The sequence below is a fragment of the Simochromis diagramma genome, unplaced genomic scaffold, assembly GCF_900408965.1.
Source record: "Simochromis diagramma unplaced genomic scaffold, fSimDia1.1 OVJJ01000344.1, whole genome shotgun sequence".
NCBI classification, from domain to species: domain Eukaryota; kingdom Metazoa; phylum Chordata; class Actinopteri; order Cichliformes; family Cichlidae; genus Simochromis; species Simochromis diagramma.
The window spans coordinates 4,507,859-4,529,768 of record NW_024387375.1 but is presented as its reverse complement, the minus strand read 5'-3'; the positions used below and the strand labels follow the sequence as shown (position 1 = coordinate 4,529,768).

Genomic DNA, 21,910 nt, shown 5'->3' with positions numbered 1-21,910 from the left:
AACATATAAAACAAACACCTTCATTTTACAATAACAAATAAACAGAACAACTGTGTTTGCTAATTCTAGAAAATATCAAGTTTCCACATTAAACAGATGAAGAAAAATAGTGTTGTTGGGGAGGACTGTGCAACACATCAGTCCAAAACCTCCCACAGGGCGGTCAGATAACAGGTGACTGTGGGGGAAATAAAACACGATCCACATGGTTTTCATTCTCATCAAGCGATTCAGTGACTCCTTGTGGTCTCTTGATGAAGGAAGAGATCCCTGCTATCAGGATAGAAATGTTTCCTGTGTTAAAAATGGTCAGTTCCCATTTATTTGTAATTATTCTTCCCGTGATGTGACCATGTCAAAAAAACGCCTTCACAGCATAAAAGACCATTTGCCACATGATGTGGTTTACCATGAAATAAATTTTAGTCTAGGGTAGAAATCTTTTTGGTAAGAAGGATGTCCTGATATGGCGCACCCCAAAGGGGGGAAGAAGCATTTTCACTTCTCTTTTTAGTGGAAATGAATAAATACTCGATCGGTTTCTGTTTCTTGAAGAGTCTCCAAAATGGACAAGCTCATCTCTCTCTTTGGTGAGTTTTCTTCAGCTCATTTAATGAAAATGTACTTTTACATACTGACCTGATGTAACTGTCATTTAAACTTGATTATTTTCTCTTTCAGTTTTTTCAGCACTCTCACAGGTTGTAGTGTCTCATGGTATGAACCAAATATTCTTTACAAATATACTTTAAATTTGCACAGATATTATTTTAGAAGTGATCTCAGGATTTACACTCATTACCAAAATAGATCCTTTAAACGTATTCTTCTTTTTTTCTGCAGTTCCCACTGAGACGTCTTTCAGAGCCAACATTGAGTTGGTGTCAGGACATTCAAGGATCTTCTCGGGGGAGAGAGCACACTTGAGATGTAGTATTCCTGATGTGCACAGGTCTAACTGGACCTACCTGTGGTTCAGGGGCTCTGAGGAGCTCTCACACGCTGGGGGGGAATTAAAACTGTGGGATACCAAAGTTCAAGAGAGCGGGAAATACTACTGCCAAGGAACAAGAAACACGAAGGTGGGAAAGATTCGCACCCAGCAAAGTGTCCCTGTGGAGCTCAAGGTGGACGGTAAGATCTGTTTGTCTGCATGAAAGAAATATAATTGCTTTGCACGTTAGGCTTCTTTCTTCCTGTGTAATCCTAACACTGGAGCATTGAACATCTATAAGCTTCTTTTCAACTTTAGGTTTTCTGTGCAGCTCATCTAAGACATGCTGTGAGTGATGGCAGCACTTCTTAATACAGCCTGCAACTTATACTGTGACTTTCTAGGGTTTAACATATAAATCTTCTTCTATAATTCTACTTAAAATGTCAATTTGGTACAACAAGGACTTGTTTTGTTTTGGGGTTTTTTTTGTACTTATGTGGTATCTTTTCCTCACCTTATGTTATAACTAGACAGTATATCAGGGGTGCAGGCTGTATTATAGAGTACCTTAACCTCCCCTTCTTGCATTGTAGCATTACGCATTATTGTTAGATGTTGTTACATTAATACTAATGTACTAATGTAAGATTGGAAGTTATTCAGAGGTAACTCTGTGGTGTTTCCGTAGGTGGCTGGGCGATTCTGCAAGTCCCACGACATCCTCAACTTGTCGGGAGCACATTGGAGGTGACATGTCGTGTCAGAGGGAACCCCCGACTTGAAGAGATTATTTTGTACAAAGATGGCGTTGAAGTAATGAGACAAAACGGTCACAAGCCAGATTTCTATCTGACCAACTTGAGCCTTGAGGACCTAGGAGTATATTCTTGCAGGGCTTCCTGGGATGTGAGGAGACAAACACTCTCTGTCATTTCTGCTGGCGCTCATGTACAGATCTTAGGTGAGATTACACCGAATTGTGTGTTCTTATCTTAGGTGTGGTGTAGTTAAAGGAATGACAGCATGCTTTGAGAGATGTGCTAATCTAGATAGTATTCTTATAAGTGATCCATCTTTAAACCTAGTGCTAAACTTAGTGTGTATAGACCTTCTCCTTTAATGCTGAGCATGAAAGCCCATATTTCCTACAATGTTAAGTTATTCCTGTTAGTACAATTGAACATAAATATTCTTAGCCTCATGACCTACCACTTGTTTTTTTTTTCTTAAATTAAATCAATGTCTTCTGTCACAGAGGTTCTGTCACAGCCAATTTTGGAGATCATCCCCAACTATGATACTCAGCTAAAGAGGATGAAGCTCATTTGCCATGTGCAGTACAACGCCCCTGCTCCTGCCCCTCCGATAGACTTCTATTTCTACAAAAATAACAGGCGACTGGGACCTGCAACCTCTGACAACTATAATGTAGTGAAACAGACTCCAGGGCTGTACAGCTGCAAGGCCAGGGTGCCTCAGTTGGGCCTCTCGAAGTCCAGTGAACCCAAAAACTTTGGACAAATAAGAGGTATATAAATTTTAATTTACCCCAGAATTTGTTCTACACCGATAAGCCCCAAACTTTCTAATGGACTGCTAAAAATGTGATACTTTGTGTCTAACAGTATTTCGCCTTGCTTCAGCCACAGATGACTTCCCACCTGCTGCTTCACTACCAACCTCCCCTAACCTCTCGTCTCACCAGCCCATCCAGTTCACTCCAGTAAAGAGCACACCATCACAAGCGCCTCCACTGAAGACTTCACAAGCAGTCCCAACCACTTTGCTGACTACAGACCAGGTTTTTAACTCAGCTACAACTCAAGATCAGGCAAATCCATCTGAGGAATCCGGTGACATGTCTGGGGACTCTCAGGAATCCGGTGACATGTCTGGGGACTCTGCAGATTCTCTTTGATAACTTAGCATACATTACACACAATCTCTCTACTAATCACGCTGGGTCATTGTCACACTCTGCAAATTTTCATCTTTTGTATTTGTACTTTGTACAACTAGAAATCTCATATATGAGGTCCTGCACCTGAAATTCTGATATCTCCAGTTAACAAACATCAAGCGCTGTACCAGAATTGTTGGAAATATCTAACACATACATGTTAAAGTCAAATAAAGCATTTCACAAAATGTTATGTACTGCTGGATTTTATTTTCTGTGAACACAATTTCTTTTTACAGCTCCATATTTGAGCAGGACTTCTTATATATTACAATCACTGGTTTAATAAGACACAGGGGTGCAGTCATTTTTTGACAGATTTACATTAAGATTAATGATGCAGCTATCAGTGATGACTATTTTGAACACATTTGTCTTTTCTATTTAACACTTTTTGCATGCATGTTCACACAACTTAGGTCATTATGGGTGAAAACAACTAAAAAGGAAGCAGCAGTTAAATCGTGAGAAAAAAGTGGGACCAAAACGAAGGAGCTTTTTTTTTTTGTTTCATGCAAATGAGGCAAGGGTGACACTGGGTCAGGGCAATGACTTGAAGGTTAACTGAAGGAATCAGTAGAGGAACACAGTAATCTTGCTGACAAATAGATAAACAGCACTGATCATATTTTTGTGCTTTATCTTTTGCGTTGGTAGCTGAATAATAAACTTCTGCACGATCTCTCACTTACTGCTGCTACTTTTAATTAGGATGCTTTAACATAAGGAGGCACAGCATGTGTACAAAAATGTTGGATAAATTATACATTTTTTATGCTAAATATTGAACTTTTACACTTTTATCATTTAAAAAAAACTTTCTTCTGTCTGGATAACAGGAAATTAGTTTATGATCTTTTACTACTTGTGAACGCCATCTTCCAATAATTACCTCAGGGGTATTTCTTGGGATGCTTTACTCACTGTGTTTTGTGAATTGGACTGTATTTAACCATTATATTTAATTAGGGTGGTGTCGATCAAAACTTTGGAGCGCTACTCTGCAGCAGCATTAATGTGTGGCGAGTACTATCCCTTCTTAAGAAGAGGCTAGGCAATAATAGAAGACGTGCAGACCAGCATGTACACTAGCACCACCAGTATTCAGACTTTGTGATAGTAAACACAAAGTGTGCATCACGGCTTGTCTGAGTAAAGCAGAAATCCAGAGAAGATGCTGTCGTCCTCACTGCTGGCATACGCTCCATTCCAGTCTCTGAGCGTCTCCATCCACACCTGATCGCCTGCAGCCAACCGCAGCACCACCAGAGTGGAGGCCTGGTCGATGTCTTGACCGTACAGAGAATCCCGTGTCCTCACTCTCCGTGACCCGTTCACCACCAGCGTGGCTCGCAGCGGCTGATTGCGCACGGTGATGTGGAAGGAGAAGACATAAACTCCAGGGTAGACACATGTAAAGCTGTTGGAAGTTATGTTGAAGTGGTTCTCTTCATTGTAGAAGACTTTGTCGAAGCGGATCGGGAAGCCTGAAGGAGGGAAAGACTTTCTCGGAGAGATACCTACGCTGAAGGCAGAGTGTTTCTGGGGAACCCCTGATCCAGAACCCTTAGCACCTTTGAATCCACGAAAACCCCGCTCACCTCTCATCCCAGGGTAACCTCTTTCCCCTCTCGGTCCTGGAATCCCTCTTATACCTTGTGGTCCTTCTAGCCCCCTCACCCCTGGTTCTCCTTGTGGTCCAGGAGCTCCCGGATCCCCTCGGACACCTATAGGGCCTGGGGAGCCATGCTTGCCATTCTGTCCTGGAATTCCCATCGCTCCTGGGATTCCAGGAGCTCCAGGTTCACCTGGTTCACCTTTGTGTCCTTTCTCTCCATATGAGGCACACTCCCCTCTATCCCCCTTATCTCCTTTTGGTCCTTGTACTGTAGCCACTCCTGGAGGCCCAGCTGGCCCCTCTTTTCCAGGTTCTCCTTTCTCACCAGCAGTCCCATTCTTGCCAGGTTCTCCTTTCTGCCCTTTTTCTCCTTTGAGACCTTGCAGTCCAACTTCACCCTTTTCCCCTTTGTAGCCAACATCACCTGTAAGGTAAGGAAAACTGTGTAAAAATAAATGAAGTCAGGTAACAATGAAAAATATAGCCATGAGATTTTTATACCTTTTGGTCCTGGTTTTCCTGGAATGCCTAGTGGCCCACTTGGCCCACTGTTTCCTCTGTCACCTTTATCCCCTAGAAAATTTGCGAAATACAAATATATTAATTATATTTAAAATATAAATTTATTTTAAAAGAAATTCTCTTAGATGAGGAAAGACAATATATAGATAAATCAACCACTTCATTAGGTATGCCTGAATGCCTGTTAACACAGATATGTAATCAGCCAATCATGTGACAGCATCCTAATGCATTTGGGAATGTAGATGTGCTCAAGAATAGCTGCTGAAGTTCAAGCTGAGCATCAGAATGGGGGAAAAAGTGATTTAAGTGACTTTGAACATGGTCGTTATTGCCAGACAAGCTGGTCAGAGTATCTGCAGATCTGCTGGGATTTCCCCACAAAATCTCTAAGATTTACAGAGAATTATCCAAAAAAAAAAGAGAAAATTTCCAGTGAGCAGAAGTTTTCTGTGTGGAAAAAGTCTTGTCAGTGGTTAGAGGATAATGACCAAGCTGAGTGGATGGAAGGCAACAGTAACTCACAGTAACTAAATAATCACTCCTTGTAAGCGCCATTTATAGTTACTTCATGTTATTTGAGGTAACTTGCTTCATGCATATTCTAAAATTTGATGTTTGAAAATAATGTATATTGTTATTATTTCAGTTTAATTTGAAAAATGTCAACAGGATCTTGTGCTTTATTGTAAAAGGTTTATGTGGAAAATAAACTAAACGGCTGAGCCACACGATGGTTTTACTCGTCGTTGCAAACCAACCAATGCGTAAAAACTGTCGCTTGTCCGTCAGCAGTGTGGTTATTTTAAATATAAGAGAAAGAGAACTCTAACAAATTAATGTAGCCACTACACTCCTTACAAAAAAGATATGCACAAGAGCATCTCTGAACACATCAAACTTTTAAGCAGGAGATTACACAAGTGCCACTACTGGCAGCTAAAAACAGGAAACTACAATTTGAATAGGATTTCCAAAATTGGTCAACAGAAAGTTAAAAAAATGTTGCCTGGTCTGATGAGTCACAAGTTTCGAAACGAGCCGTTTCAGACGATCAGAATTTGGCACAAACAACATAAAACATAACAGCACGACTCTGTCCTGCCTTGTATCAATGGTTCAGGTTGATGTGATGGTGCGGGGGATAGTTTCTTGGCATACTAAAGTCTCCTTAGTACCAAATGAGAAACGTTTGATGTGTTGTGAATTCAGAGAAGCTCTTCTGAATACCTTGGTTGTTACAAGTGGTTATTTGGGTTACTCTCACACATGTGGCACTAATAAGTACACCATGCTTAGTCACTTAATCCTTTTGTCCCCATTCTGATGCTCAGTTTGAACTTCAGCAGGTTGTCTTGACTATGTCTACATACCTAAATAATAAAGTGGCCAGTGAGTAAATAACATAATACAATATATCATTTTAATAAGTAATTTTTAAGTGTGTACCTTTTTCTCCCTTTAAGCCAATAGGACCACTGATGCCAGGTGGCCCAGGTAAACCAGCTGCTCCTGTAAGGCCTTTTTCTCCAGGTGCCCCTGAGTAAAATAAATGTGAGTGGAAAATCTGAAGCCAAACATACAAACAAACCAAACAATAATTAATAACATTAAAACATATCAGTGAGTCTATACCTGTCAGGCCTCTTTCTCCTTTCAGGCCCCTGGGCCCTCTCTCCGGTGGGCAGCATTCACAAAAGTTAAAGTAACACTCGTTGTAATCCAGGGTGTAGTTCTCAGGACCAACACCAGGTGGCCCGGTGCTGTCAGGGTAGTGCTGTGGAAAGACATGACTTGGGTTGGTGGTCCTCACTGGGTTGGGCGGGGGATGGGGCTTCACAGGATTGGCAGTTGGGACTATTTTAAGAGTCTTGGGCACGCTGGTGGTTACAGGGCTGTGGACCGTGATCTGAGGGACGGGTTTCTTGGTGTACTGGTACTTTGGCTTCGGAGTAGTCTTAGCTTCAGTGTAGTACACCACAATGAGAGCAACCGCAACTACAGCCACAAGAGTCGACTGGCAGGAAATAATCCTCATGGTTGTCGGGGATCTGAGAGTGCATCGAGACGTTATTCTGATATTTGTCAGACTTTGTTTAATCTTCCATATAATTTAACTTTAAACAAATAAGAAGTTAAAAAAAAGCACATGCTAGCACTTCACTCACAAACGTAGAACAGACTGTACCTCTCAAATTTCTATTGTTTCCATGCATCTATTCCATGTTTATGTTTTCCTCTTTCCTTTTCTGTATTTTAACTTTTCCTAAAATGCCAGTCACAGGTTAGCTCTACTTTTTATTTATTTATTTATTGCTGCAGTCTGATATTCAGTCAATACTGGTTTCTGTTAGTTAGTCAGTTATTTCAGATTTGTTTGAACAAAGTTGGAATCACACTATCAATTTCAGTAATCTACACACAAGCAAAAATATCAAATAAACTTGTGCTCTCACTAGTTTAAACTAGGTGACTTAAAAGCTTCTGAGTATATTTGTTCAACCAAGTTATAAGCACTTACCCAGTTATGCATAAGTGTTATGGTCATTTATCCTCTCTAGCAGTGTCTTGGAGGCTGCACCAGGAGCTTCAGGTCCCTCTGATATCTCTGCCAGGCGTGAGTAAAGGGCCATCTCCTCCAATGAGGGGGTTTTGCTGGAAGCATAGGGGGAGGTCTGAAATCTCACTATGGTGGGCTGGAGCCAACCCAAGGAGAACCACTGTGCTGTGGCCTATTCTCTGTACCCCTGTTGTGTAGAAAGGTGCTTTTGTGACACGGGATACATCATCCGCCGGGAGCACTCTCTCGCTGCTAGCTAGCAAGGAGCAAAGGCCGTGGGGCAGTAGTTCACCTGATATGGGAGGCATTCCTCCAAGCAGCCCACCTACTACCCAGGCTCTTAATGGGACAAAGCCAAGCAAGGAGGAATCTCTGACACTGGCTTTTAGAGCGGCCACTTTTGGAGACTGCACTGCATGTATGCATGTGTGACACTCTGTATGCACAAAGCTGCAAGTATATTTTCATGCATGATCTTGTACTTTGACCTGTGGCAAAAAATCTGCGACAATTAATTAAACTGGCTTAACACTAGATCTGAAAACTGGCACGTAGCACAGAGAGCTCAGTATTTACAATCTAACCGTACTTGGTGAACATCCAGGGGAAAGCTTTAGCTTTTAACGAGCACTCATAATCACTCAGCAGCAGCTAAACCTGAGCTGTTTGTCAAAAGAACCAGCTTATCTCCTTAAATCGATGCACTTGCAATGCTTGCCCGATCACTGGGACTGACTTTTTTAGCACATCAACCCTCAGGTCAGCTGACGGAGACATTTGTTAACTATGATTCAAACTGTGCAGCTGGACAATGATTCATTCTTGTGGTGTAACAAGAGAGCATCAGGTTTTTGTAGAAAAGTGATTTTCTGGTAGCTGTGCAGTCGAAACTCTCGACTTGCCATTGACAATGAATGTTTGAGAAGCGGACATGCCTCAGTTGCTGAAGACCTCACGTCCTCAGAGAGATCCATGACCGGCTGTGAGTGAGCAGGAAAGACGGGAAATGAAATTTGGGAAATGGAGAGCACTGATGGCAGGATTGAGGGATGAAGAGCACGCTATTAAAAATTAGACGATTGGGTGTATTTAAACCATTTAATCTTATTACGTAAACCTTTTTCCATGTCTTGACCTACATTTACATGCTCTTCATCTCCATCTTTCCCAGCAGCTCAGGTAATGGCCCAACCGGCCCTTCTATAAAAGGCAAGTAGATGGAGTGTAAGATACGCAGTTGATTCCTGCGAGAGAGAGGGGTTCCTCTGGGGTTCTCCTTGCCTGACCTCAACAACATCGTCTCTCAGCTCTATTCAGACCACACACAACAGCGGCGGTCATTTTACAGCGCCCAGCTGGTCACAGAGGACCCAGACGCTGCTCACCTGCTGGTTCTTTTAACAGCCTCCATCTTCCGTCCATGCCCTTATCCGCCATCCACATACACTATGGAGAAAGGGATCACAAAGAGTTAACTTACTCACACCGGTGCAGCAGAGCAGAGAGAGCACCAAAGATGACCTGAATGGACGAAGGAGTATTGCCTTACATTAACTCTATTCATGTAAAAGAGGCGGTCAAGCTGCAGTGAATGTGTGAAATAAGTTTGGAGAGACAGAGACCTGTTTAGCAATCAGCCGCTCTGACCCCGGCATGCTCACGGGTACAATCAATGCCATAAATTTTATTTTTTTTTGTTCTTATCGAAGGCAATCTAGACCCTGCAGAATTAGCAGCTAATGACCTTGGCAGGAGGTATACTGGCAGTGAAGACACAGCTCATATGGCCAGAGCACAATTAAACACTTTCTCCTGCCACACTTTCCCTGACAAGCCCCTCTAATGTTCGGTTTCTAATGCATTAGACGGTGGTTGTGGAAACACGATCGCCTTCATCACAGCAGTTTGTGGTGAAAGCTACATTTATTTCAATCTGCTGGTTTTTACAGATGTTTCATATGTTTTGATGAACGCTGATGTTTTATTTATGCAAGAGATGGGAGGTGATAAAAAATTACATAATTTGGGGTTGGTAGTGAATTAGTGTTAAGGGTGAAATAAGGTTGTTTTTCAGATGTTTACTATTTAAAATGAGTTTGTGGGATTCATTTAAAGAGTTGCAACCTAAAGTACATTTTGAGAAATGGGTGTCCAAATATTATTAGTACTTTTAAACACTTTTTTGTGTTTTCTTAAATGTCTTAATTTGTGACACAGATTCATCAAGATCCCTGAAACATTCCTCTGAGAGTGGCACAACAGCATCGCAGAGTTGCTGCACATCCGTGATGTGAATCTCCTGTCCCAACACATCTCAAAGGTGCTCTATTGGATCGAGATCTGGTGACTGCGCAGGCCATTTGATTGCAGTGATTTCATTGTTGTGTTCAAGAAACCAGTTTGAAGTGATTTGAGTTTTGTGACATGGTGGAAACAGCTGTCCGTGTATACACTGTCATCATAAAGGGATGGATGTAATCAGCAACAATACAACAAGATGCTCAGTTGGAACTTTGGGTCCCAAAGTGTGCCAAGACAATACCCCCCCCCCCCCCCCCCACACACACACACACACACACCATCACACCAGCAGCAGCTAAAAACGTTGATAAAGGACTGAACGGACCCGTTCTTTCATGTTGCTGTTTTCTGACCCAAAATTGAGATTCAGGGCAGACAACCCTTTTCTAATCTTCTGTCTTCCAATTTTGGAGAGCTTGTGTGAATTGGAGCCTCAGTTTCCTGTTATTAGCTGACAGAAGTGGCACCTGGTGGGGTCTTCTGCTGCTGCTTTAAGATGTGAGATGTTGTCATTCAGAGAGGCTCTTCTGTATACATTTGTTGTAATTAGTGGTTATTTGAGTTACTGTTGCTTTCCTATCAGCTTAAAGTAAGCTGACTTTCCTTCTCTGACCTGTGAAATCAACGAGGCATTTCCACACAACATTTTCTCTGCTGCCATGTGATTGGCTGATTAGATATTTTAGCCAACAAGCAGTTGAACAGGCGTACCTAAGCTACAGCTGACTGCACAGAAAAACAATCTACATTCCTCCGGTGAATGGCAACAAAAACACTTAAAGCCCGACAGCTTCACAGAGATCGGAAGACCGGATGAAGGGACTTCAGTTCTGCATTCACCTGCCCATAAAACCTTTGGAGGATTACTAGATTTTCAGACCATTTTCAGTCTTTACGTTGTGAATTTTATATTTAACTATAAGTTAATCTTTTCTTTCTTTCTTTCTTTAATTGTTTCCAGAGTCTTGGCTATCAGAAGACAACAAAATGATTCTGACACTGAAAAACTCTTGTGTTCTGAAAATAGTACTTTTTGCTTGTCTCATCAATCTCTTTGTGTCAAATGAAGGTGTTTCACAAAATGCCGTACTACTGACAGAGGTTTTTGTTTTCACTTGCCTCCGCAGTAAATATCAAACTTCTGGAGGCATTTAGGGGAATTTGGTTACAGGTGCAACCAGCAGAGGTTTGTCTGACACAGAACTTTTAACCAAAGAGGGCAGTAAAGCACTGTGCAAAGCTTTATGCGCCTTCTTCATTCATGCAGTAAACATAATGTGCGGTCAACTGACTCTTGGCCAGCTGGCTCAGGTAGGCTGTTGACTAGACAAAGCAGGGAAAGGTTGTTGGATGTGTGCATTTATGGAAATCTTGAAAGCGTGTGCTCCTTAATCTCCCCTTTTTGAATCCTCAGAACCACCACCACCACAAAATCATTCCCTCTACACTCGCTGCCTTAATATGTCCCTACTTCAGAAGACACCCTTAAAAAGTGAGGTAAAATAAGAAGCAGTCTTGGCTTCATTTCCACGGCACTCTATTGCCGTCCTAACTTGCAAACTTTCCTCAGATTTGTTTTAGCTAAACTAACAGACTCCACGACCCTGCAGAGAGCACACAGGTGTGGGATTAACCAAGAAAAAGCAAACTGCGAACTTCTGTCTCACTCCCTCGCCTCTGGGTCTCAGATTCTTGGTTCCCTGTCAAATATTCCTCCACAGTGGCTTGCACACGTTGATGAATTTCCATGTTTCCATGAACTCCAAGCAGCCTACTCTGAAATTCACCATCAGGACCAGATACTGCATATTAATCGCATGTACTCGACTGCTTTGTGTGCCAGACTCAGACTCAGAGCTTTGTGATGATTTTACTGCACAGACAGTCTAATTTTTCAGCATCTATATTACATTAAGGAGACAGTTGTTTCCTATATGACCACTTGGTGGCAGTCCTTTTCCTTTTGTCTTTACGGGGCATAAAGTGCACCTTATCAAACACAAACACGCACATGCGTGTCATAAATCCAAAATAAATATTTTAGGTGAGATTATGCCCTAGCGATTAGGATATTAGGATTACACACTACTGTTTTCTTTCAAACTTAGAACAACATAATAGTAGTTGTAGTGTAAGCCCTTTGACCATTTGGAAGTTTGGCCAAAGTTTAACGCCTTCCTGGACTGTTCTTTTCTTGTTTCGTTTCTTTACTATCAGGCCAGCAGCCACTCCTAGGTTCATATCAACTGATTAATAGCCCACATGCAGGGCTGAGAGCTGTGCCATGACGCACATGTAATAATTGTCCAGGGTCTTTAAATGACAGCACTAAGCTTGTAAAATTGCACCGACAGGCCTAGAGGTTTAAAGGGTGTTCGTATAAACAAGATATTAACTTCACCTGTATGTCGAGTTTAGGTCCTCGAATTATAGCCACAACATTAAAAGCACCGTCCTGTTTGGCAGGTCTGTCATGCAGCCGAAAGTGGTCTGACCCTAAGTACAGGGTCTGATACCCAGACCATGGCAGCAGATCCGGGTCCAGTGGGTTGGTCGTCGGCCTTCATGGATCGGGCTTGTTCCAGCACATTGTACCGGGTTTTATTGTGAGCGATAGGCGATGTTTTTGCTTGTCGTAATCTGGCTCATCTCATTCATGCATGTTGTTTTGTGAATGAATATTTTACCACTAATGTGTTAAAAAAAAAAAACGAATTAAATTAAAAATGAGGTCTTTAAAAAAGAAACGAGAGGAGTGAGAGTGTAGAAGCTGGCAAGGTAAATAACAGTGTTTCAGGATATTGTTTTTATGGGCAAATTAATTTTTATGAACAACATCAACAAAAAAACACGTTATTTTTTTCTGCCCTGGATATTACAGCTGAATGATTAGGCTACAAGAGAAGGTCCAGTTACACAGAGCATGTTTACCCAGGACTCCACCTAAAACCCTACAGAACAATAAATGTAGAGACAACACACACAAACCCAGACACACACACCCAACTGAGCAAACAATATTCCCTCAAAACAATCTCAGTGAATGTCACTAAAATACATTATAACCGCAGGTTATTGTCTTGTTTCCTCTTTGATAGTAGGCGGCACATGTTGACTCAAGTGACTTTATAAAATGTTTTCACAGTAAATCACAAGGCTTAGTCTTCGAGAGTTAACCGGAAAAAAGTTCGATCTGTTGGGCACTCTCAAAGTGATCCCAATTCCTGTCCACCAAGTTTCCTGAAATTCAGCTTGGTGGCTTTTGAATTTTGCTGACTGACAAAGAAACGGTTACAGACAAGGACGACTGTGAATGATTTCACATGATTAAAATTAAAGCTACAGAATGAAGCGGATGATAATGGTGCAATAAATTTAATTGCTAACGAACAAGCTGTTCCAAAGTTCTTGTTTACCTTTAAGACCTACATTAAAGAATATGTGGTAACAAACTGAAGGAACAATTTGCCATCCTTTAAGGAGAAGTCCTTATTTTTTGCACAGGAAGACAAACAAATGAAATACAACTGTTTGCATTGTCTATTCAAATAGCTGCTCTGGAAAGTAACCCATAGGTTACATATGCCGAGGTATGCAGCTAGTTACTATGTTTCTGTTCCTAATGAATACAAAGGCATTTTTATTGGAGGAAAAATGTGCATATTCTCTTTCTGACTAACATAAAGTGTAACAGACGTCATTCAAAGGTCATGCAAAGCAGTACATTGTGTGTATTTTGTGTATTTCATCAATGTCTGTCACAGGCTGTGACCAAAGAGCTGTCTTAGATTATATCCTTGGAGACATTTGTTGTGATGGCACGCACCTAATGGAGGCTGTCTCAATGGGTGCATGTGCGACTCAGTGTGCAAGGTGGTATCAAATGTTGGAAGTAAGATTGATATTTGAATACTTTCTGGGGTTTCCTTGTTAACTGAAACCTGCTGCTGCTGCTGCTGCTGCTGCTGCTGCTGTTGGTGGTGGCAGCACTGGCATGTATGCATGTGTTATTCTCACTTTTATGCTCATCTCAGTCTTTGCATTCAACAGTCGCTAGGAGTTGAATGCATTTTTCACGTGGCCTGTGAGTGAATGTCACACTCACAGGCCACGTGCACACACGACGGAAACAATACATCAGCTTTCAGAGAGCTTTGACAAAAAAAGCTTGAGTCTACAGAAAGCTTTGTTTACACCTTGTCATTATGGAGATAACCACTAACCTTGTCCTCCATGGGACTCAAATTAACAAGGGTAGTGTAAACAGAGGACACGTCTTCAAAGACCCCGAGGCAGAAGCTAAACTTACCTTACAGGGTGGCATAACAGTGTTTAGTGCTTGGCCTTATTTTTCCATAGGAGAGAAGAGAAAAGAAAGCACCAAGGGCAGGGGACAAAGGGTGAAAACGGTTTTGAGTTGGGTTTGTAGGTTAACAGCTGATGGTGTTGCAGCTATTTTGTTCCAACATCCTGGGGGAAAAAAACAACAGAACAAGGTGGAGATGTTTGGTTATAACACATAAACCTTGGCAGACTCTCGAGGTCTTGCTTAACTGATAACCAAAACAATTGCCAGAACCTACATCCGCTCTCCAGATGAAATGTGCAGTGATATTTGTATTCAGCCCCATTCATCTCACATTCTTCCACAAGTCCTGGGTTAAATTACGCCCCAAATATGGTGAATGTGGCAGGCTTGATGTTACTAGAGCTTTGGAGGAATAGACAGGATATAGTATCTGAAGGATGGCCCAGGGCATTCATTCCTGCTCCTTTGAGAGAGAACAGGTTTGGTGGCTTTGCCTGTTATTGTTTGAATTTGTTTTATGTGATACAGTCTGTTGGGTCCAAAATGTTCTTCCTGTAGGCTTTTCTTTTCCTTGTTTAATTTTCCTAAGTAACTGCTCTGATCCACTGACGTGAAGCTGTGTGAATAAATAAAGTTGTGGCCAGAAGTTCATTCTGACTCATCATAAAAAATGTTGTGGTACTTTTGTGGCCTTTAATGTTTTCTTTGAACTTTTACAGGGTGACTGTTGATTGTACAGCGTACATCTTTAAAGACCTTTAAAAACAAGAAATGCGTGTCCAAGTTTGAATATATTTTGTATTTTTTCTACTACACACAGGCTCAAATACATACGGACAAACTCAAACTTGATGGGGATGGTGATTTGGGAAGATCATTCCAGAAACTCAATGTTAGCCTGTACTATATAAAATCAGTTATGGATTTATAAAGTACAGCTCACTAGATATCCTCGCTTATATCAGTTTTATTTCTTTTATTTTTATAAACTTTTCTTCTTTAAACTTAATTGCCTTTGAAGATGGATGTTATCTGAGGTCGATATGATAGTGTGGTCTATTTCTTGTCTTGTCTTTGATTGGTTGGTGGAGTTTTTCACTGTTCAGTTGGTTCCTGCCCTCTGCTTCACTCCCTGATGAAGGCTTGTGTGCTGAAACACGTTGGCTTTTAACCATCGCATGAGAAAAGGTATTTTGAATTATATATGAAAAGAGAGTGCTGTGGAGCTCTTTGATGTGTTTTGGCTTATTGTCCTCTTGGAGCACCCAACTGCATCCAAGTTTCAAACATCTTCATGTGGCTCTGAGGCGAAGCTTTGAGGTAGTCCTCCTTCTTCATGTTCCATCACTTTGTGCAATGTACCAGTCATACATGGGTTAGGGTTACGAATTTCAGTGCCCCTCCCAAAAATCTCCTGGAGCCACCATTCTCCTGAATGTCTCCTGATTTTCCACCTGGACAACAAAAATGAAAACCATATCCAAGAATTCATAGCATTGCCCAGCCAATTCCAGTTTCCAACAATGGTGGCAGCTACTTAGTTTTGATATCAGTCTTATTACTCTTTCTGGGTCGCAAAATAAACTTTTAGCATATTTTCAGGTGAGAATGTAGCTGTGTAAACATAAAATATCTGAGCCGACGAGAACAGCGAACTCCCAACACATCGTTTTCAAACCCCCGCGGTCTTTCACTACTCAGGTTAAACATGATATATAAGTCACTTAGATAACTTAAAAATTTTATAGTTTGACTTTTTTCAGTGTTTTATTTGTTCCTGAGTAAATCGGTTTGGCTGCCTACCCGGCTTTTGGAGGACCCAGCCCACTTAGACCACAAAGGCCTGGTCCTCAGATGGATGCAGCCTCTGAATTTGGACAGCTCGGCTCAGGGACAGTAATAACTGTGACATTTAACTCACTGTAAAATTCAAGATCTTTGTATATGTCTATGTATATGTAACCCCCCCCCCCCCCCTTTTTTTTTTTTTTTGACTGTCTCCCTAACTCTGAGGTGTCAAGGTTGGCAAGTATGGTACCAGTACCACTGGCAGCAAAACAATCCCAGAGCATGATGCTACCACCACCATGCTTCACAGCTGGTGCAGAGTTCTTTACTCCTCCAAACATACCCAGTCATTGTGGACAAATAGCTCAATAGCTGCCCTGTCGGAACATTGACGTTTGCTTCAGATGGCTTTTGGCTTTTCCATGTGGGCAGCTGCAAAGTTCTATAGAACTTTATGATGTTTTATTCATTTAGATATAAATAAATAAATAAATAAATATTTACAAATAAATAAATAAAACACAAAATAAATGGTTTTCATTTTGGAGCAGGGGTTTCTTTCTTGGTTGTCACCCTCTCGGTCCACAGCGGTGTAAAACTCAGTTCACTGTGGACAGAGATGCTGGTTTTCCAGGTTTTAGTGAACGTTTGTTTGAGTCTAAGTGGTTCCTAGAGCATTTCTGAACATCCTAAAAATTTCCTACCTTCACTAAGGAGAAGTTATTAAGCCTCGGCTTTGTCAAGTTGAAAGACATTATAGAAGCTTCAGCGCCACTTAGTAAAAGATTTATATGTGAGTATATGTATATTTGAGCTTGTATGTGTATGTGTGCTATACAATCATTTTATTCCGGAAAGATAACTGTCCGAAGAATTCATTATGAGCCCAAAATTACAGTGATAATCATGCTGATGAATATACATAAACTTCTGACCACAATATTTAAATTGCATTTAAAACTATAAGTATGTATAAATAACCACACAGAATGAGAAGAGTTGTCCAAGAATCTTCAGATGCATTTTTATTTTCTGATTACTGGAGCGATGTGTCACCATCATGTATAAATAAAACATTCATTTTGTGCACAGTGGGGAAAAAAAAAAAGATTTTTCAGAGAACGCATCATTGTCTGAGCTGGAAACGTCTGAGACTTCAGCAAATGTTTATCCAAAGTGAAATGAAATGATACAACAATATAAAAAGCACTTTAAGGTAGAGAAACAGAGCAAATAACAAAAGTATGGCCACAGGAGAACACAGATATAAATAATCACAAAAATTTGGTAATTGACATTGTAACCAGCCAAGCATTTACCAGTGTATATAAATATATAAATCCATATAAATAAAATTAACTCATTGTTACTTATGCTTGAACTATAAACAGTGAGCCCCTCACCCAAAGCACAAATAGCTAAAAATGATCCAACGCACAATGCTCATCGCAGCTACCAGACACACTAAAACTCACTTTCTATCTATAGATCAACTATAGATAAGGGAGACTTTTGTCAGCCATGTCATTGTTTTTCATTTGGGTTAATTTGCCTACAGTATCTTTGCATTCTGCATGAAACATCAAACAGTTCTTCTTTGATTTCAGGGGTTTGTGAAGTAGAGTTACGTAATTACCAAAGCCAAGCCTACAACACAAAGGTGTGTTGTATCAATATTTGCTCAAGCTCAGAGCTGGGCACACCTACCAGAAATACCAACAGTTAATAAACTAGAGATAAAGCAGGGCTCGGCACGTATCTCTTCTGTTATTTTGGCTTAATATTACTCACACTGACTGGGAAAATCTGTTTAACAGAGTCTTAACACGAACGTTTTAAGACTCATTGCATAGGTTGGGCTTTTTATCAGTCCTCTCTGTTAAGATCAGCTAAATGACATCTACGTGAAATGTGTAATGTGCCCTGCCAGTCAGTATTACAGCTCATAAAGGCAACTAAAAACAAACAAACACCAAAACAAAAACAAAAAAACAAAACCCAGTGATAGCGGTTCTGATGCAAAACTACAGATTAACCACCCAGAGTGAGTGCACGAGATAACATGGCATCACAGATACATCAGATAAACGAACATACACACACTTAAAAAGGAAACGTCACTGATGTTGCATTGCAAGTTTAGCTTACCTGTTGCATTAAGTCCCACAGAGCCTGACATATAATGCCTTCCACGGCTCTGAAGGAAATTTGGGCTGTGTCTAAAATCATCTCGAACTCACGTAGTCGCCTCTCACTGTGTAACACTTGAAACGTGACAGCTTGCTCTGTAGTGAGCTGTAAATTGAGAATGCCAGACATAAATTTTACAGACTGGATTCAGACGCTATAAAATGATCGGTCCGCTTTTTTGTAAATAGTGAGTCTGGAGCTTAAAGGGCAATAAAAAAGAAGCAAGTCTAGTAGTATTTCATAGTGAGATGAGCATGCAAATCGACTGCCCATATATGACCCTATCATGCAAAACACATATGTGGTATGCACTCACACAGGACATATGGTGATAAACACAACAAAAAAACAAAAACAAACAAAAAATCATTAAGGACAAACAACATATCATAAGACATCTCACAGGACATGCGTGAAAGCACTGTTCTGCTGCCTGTCTAATACCATGGGGTAAGGCTGGAGGGTTTGGGATGTAAAGAAGATAGTAAGGCTCTGATTTCCACATCGTTCCATTAAGATCTTCATGTTTTCAGTCGTGATTCACAGAGGTGGCTGATTGCCTGGTTTAGGGCGAGCTTGTTGTAAAAGGAGGGCTCAAGGTGCTCTAGGATCTAAGGAGGTGAGTTATAAGAAAATATGATGACAGATTCATGCTCATCCACACATTTTCTGTCTCTTTACCTTCATGTTTTGTTTTGTTTCTTTTAGGTCATGAGTGCCATGGTGCTCTCCGGCTGGCCGCCAAAGATGCCTAAGAAAAACTCCAGCGCCAGGCGCACGTGGATGGGTACAAAGACGTATGAGGTGTAGACGACCATGGCGATGGCAGAGAAGAGGATGGAGTTGAAGATGGATTTTTCCCAGGGCTCCAGGACATAGATGCCGGTGATGAGCAGGTATTGGTAGTATAACCAAGCCAGGTACTCCCTCAAGTTCTTGAAGTTCATTCTGCAGAAGTAGTAGTAGAAGAAGAAAAATACAAGGCTCAACAGAAAATGTCGTAAGTACTCATAAGCTGGAAATAACATTGGTGGTGCAATTTTTACTGTTACACAGCTACACATTTTTTATACTTTACATTCATCTACTGCATCTATCTTTGACAATTATGAAATAATAAGAAGCATAAAGTAGAAGCCGCATCACAGACCAACGAGCTGAATTTATGGACAAAAATAACTTTTTAGATTTAAAACCAAGACCGTGATGCTATCAGAATACGTCTTATCAAATATGATAAATGATATACGCTGAAGCGGTGGCAGGCAGTGATAGATCCTTCTAGACAGGTAGGGGGCGGGGCCAGCAGGTGCGTTACAGGTGCACTCTTCTAAATGTCGTGCAATTTATTAGAAGATGAAAAACAACGTTTCCTTCCCAGTACAGACCCGCTATCATCAACCGTGTGCAATCAAATTAACTTTCCTTGTTACAAAAAGGGGTCTAATAGGACTGTTGTCCTGAAGCCTCCACGAGGTAGTTTCCTGTGATAGTTACCTTTCTTTTTTCATTAGTGTTAGGATGGTGCCTTGCTTAAAATGCCAAGTTTGACCCAGAAACCTGCAAGAATTTGCGCAAAAGTTATAAATTGTGCCCAAATGACATAAACAAGTGAAACTAGAGTTAGTTATCAACCCACAGCAATGATTACTGAATTTAGATTTTATACATGTGTATGGACTATATATTAGAAGGCGTGTGCGCTTATTAGCTCTTGAGCCATTACTTCAGCCTGTGCCATCACTCACCTCGGCAGCCGACGTGAGATTCCTTCGTTATACTGCGATTATGAGACCAGAGGAGTCCCCCTGCCGCTGCTGCTGCTCCGCTGCTTTGTGTAAACCAAAAAGCTGCTTCACCAGTTCACCACCAGCCTATATGTACACACATGACACCACACCCACTACCCGTGCTTAGACTCGCGACTCACCTGGCTCGCAGATCACGCAGGTGGAGTGTCCGAGAGATGCGATGCATAGGCCGGTGTTTGTTTACGCAGAGAAAAAAAAAACAGTCCTTGCATAAGAGGCACGGGGGAGAGGCGTTGACTGGGCCGGACCTCTATCCCAGCCATGTGTGGTGTGCTGCTGCTTTGTGCAGCATCTTTAAACTTTGTTCAGTCGGTGTCGCATCGCCTCTGTCCCACCATGCTGCTGCAGCCCGACACTGCGCCACCTCTGACGTAGACAGCAGCGAGCAATCAAGCACCACCAGCAGCAGCAGGAGCAGCAGGAGGAGGATGGAAAACGGAAAAACAAGCAGAGACCACACTGGTGTACCGCAACCCCGGCATGCTGTAGTTTGCATTTCATTAGAGGAAACCAAATTATTGAAGGCACAAATAAGTGCTGACTTAAAGCGACAAGAGATCATACACAGAACGGCAAGAAGCATGTTCAGCTGAATGCAGCTCACAAAGCATTTCCAAAGCAGCCTCCTCCTCCTCTCCATCCCCTTCTCCGTGATAAGACTAGATGAAGTAATAACAGGCTACAACACCTAATGCCTCTTTAATTATATTTTGCAACTCACACTGAGTGTTTCTGGGATGTCTGGGAATGCAGCCTTAAACATTCTCCAAAGTGTTTTGAAAACAAATCAGGAGTCCTCACATCTCCTTCTGGACTTGATCATTTCAGTCTATGGATTCATAGCCTGCATACAGCTGTGGGACAACCAAGGGAGCTCAGACACGCCTGTGGAAGAAACTCTCTCTCATACACACACAGGGCAGGGTGTCTTTCTGTAAGCACACATACAGCTGAGAAATCTTATCTCCTAACTGTGAGCTTTGCTGACCAGCTCACTTCTTATACTGCATTATTGATGTGTAAACACGGGTAGCGCACCGGTGACGCATAGATGCACTGTCAAGCCCGCAGTTAGCGTCAGGACGATGGATACTGGTCTGAAATGTCAGGACACAGCTCATGAAGGCGCTTCTTCACACCGGACACATGTTTGTAAAGGAGCTGTAAGAGCAGTGAAACCACCGACTGCTGCTGCTGCTGCCTGCGACAAGCACTGGGGAAATCATCATTCAAATCGGACATCCACAGTCTTAAGCCTTTAGGGACTTTGTAGTCTGTAAACAGGGAAACTACAGGTGAATTAGGCCAACACACAAAAGAGAGAGAAAGAGCAGGGGGGATTCGCTTCATTCGTTTTCCCAAGTAGATCTGATTACCGTTAACAACCTGCTCAGGTTTGTGAAAAACAAGGGCTGCCCCCTCCCCTCCCTGAGTCAAAATGTGAAACTAACACACCCTGTGATACACACATTCCTCTGTTTTATATTACATAAAGCTGGCTATTGGCGGGCTGAACTGTTCCAGCAAACATGGTGGCATGTTTAACCACAGTTCCAGTATGGTTTGCTTTAATGCATTCACATAAAAAAAAAAAGAAATCAGATTTAATAAATTAACCCCCTGTTAAATACATTCCAAGTTTTTATTGTTCTACTTCATTTATTGCTTCTAAACAACTGATTTAGGATTTTGTCACCGTGTTTATATATTTACATTTGAAATCCCACAAGCCTGACATTTATTATAATACATTGCTATATTATCCTGCATATTATCAGAATATCAAGCAACATAATCCAAAAATGTTAAAGTCTTGAATTTTACTGGTCCAAAAGCCTTAAATTTGAGTGTTCATGTGAGAAAAATTGTTCTGAGGAGCATTTCTGGTAAAAGAGTCGGCTTTAGTGTGTAGTG

At 41.4% G+C, this 21,910-nt stretch overlaps 3 protein-coding genes across 8 annotated transcripts; 1 reads left to right on the top strand and 2 right to left on the bottom strand.

The window, feature by feature from the left end:
- The first annotated feature begins 495 nt into the window (after nucleotides 1–495).
- Nucleotides 496–3,090, top strand: LOC120719819 (low affinity immunoglobulin gamma Fc region receptor III-B-like). 3 transcript variants are annotated; one of them, XM_040009331.1, is made up of 7 exons: nucleotides 496–590; nucleotides 682–717; nucleotides 844–1,134; nucleotides 1,626–1,898; nucleotides 2,193–2,465; nucleotides 2,563–2,795; nucleotides 2,826–3,090. In XM_040009331.1, the coding sequence occupies exons 1-7, from the start codon at nucleotides 566–568 to the stop codon at nucleotides 2,853–2,855; spliced, it is 1,161 nt and encodes a 386-aa protein (XP_039865265.1). In that variant the 5' UTR covers nucleotides 496–565; the 3' UTR covers nucleotides 2,856–3,090. The 3 variants fall into 3 exon arrangements, with proteins under 3 accessions (XP_039865265.1, XP_039865264.1, XP_039865263.1); XM_040009330.1 differs by having other exon boundaries at nucleotides 2,581–3,090; XM_040009329.1 differs by having other exon boundaries at nucleotides 2,563–3,090.
- An 11-nt stretch (nucleotides 3,091–3,101) lies between these two features.
- otol1b (otolin 1b) lies at nucleotides 3,102–9,248 on the bottom strand. Its single transcript, XM_040009314.1, has 5 exons — nucleotides 7,559–9,248; nucleotides 6,673–7,088; nucleotides 6,487–6,576; nucleotides 5,017–5,088; nucleotides 3,102–4,939 (listed from the first exon to the last, which is right to left on the bottom strand). The coding sequence occupies exons 2-5, from the start codon at nucleotides 7,073–7,075 to the stop codon at nucleotides 4,035–4,037; spliced, it is 1,470 nt and encodes a 489-aa protein (XP_039865248.1). The 5' UTR covers nucleotides 7,076–7,088; nucleotides 7,559–9,248; the 3' UTR covers nucleotides 3,102–4,034.
- Nucleotides 9,249–16,994: 7,746 nt separating this feature from the next.
- On the bottom strand, nucleotides 16,995–21,760 carry sptssb (serine palmitoyltransferase, small subunit B). 4 transcript variants are annotated; one of them, XM_040009386.1, is made up of 3 exons: nucleotides 20,116–21,760; nucleotides 19,934–20,013; nucleotides 16,995–19,133 (listed from the first exon to the last, which is right to left on the bottom strand). In XM_040009386.1, the coding sequence occupies exon 3, from the start codon at nucleotides 19,130–19,132 to the stop codon at nucleotides 18,890–18,892; it is 243 nt and encodes an 80-aa protein (XP_039865320.1). In that variant the 5' UTR covers nucleotide 19,133; nucleotides 19,934–20,013; nucleotides 20,116–21,760; the 3' UTR covers nucleotides 16,995–18,889. The 4 variants fall into 4 exon arrangements, with proteins under 4 accessions (XP_039865320.1, XP_039865318.1, XP_039865319.1 ...); XM_040009384.1 differs by lacking the exon at nucleotides 19,934–20,013 and having other exon boundaries at nucleotides 16,995–18,796; nucleotides 18,867–19,133; XM_040009385.1 differs by lacking the exon at nucleotides 20,116–21,760 and adding an exon at nucleotides 19,683–19,745 and having other exon boundaries at nucleotides 19,934–20,107.
- Between the last annotated feature and the right edge of the window lie 150 nt (nucleotides 21,761–21,910).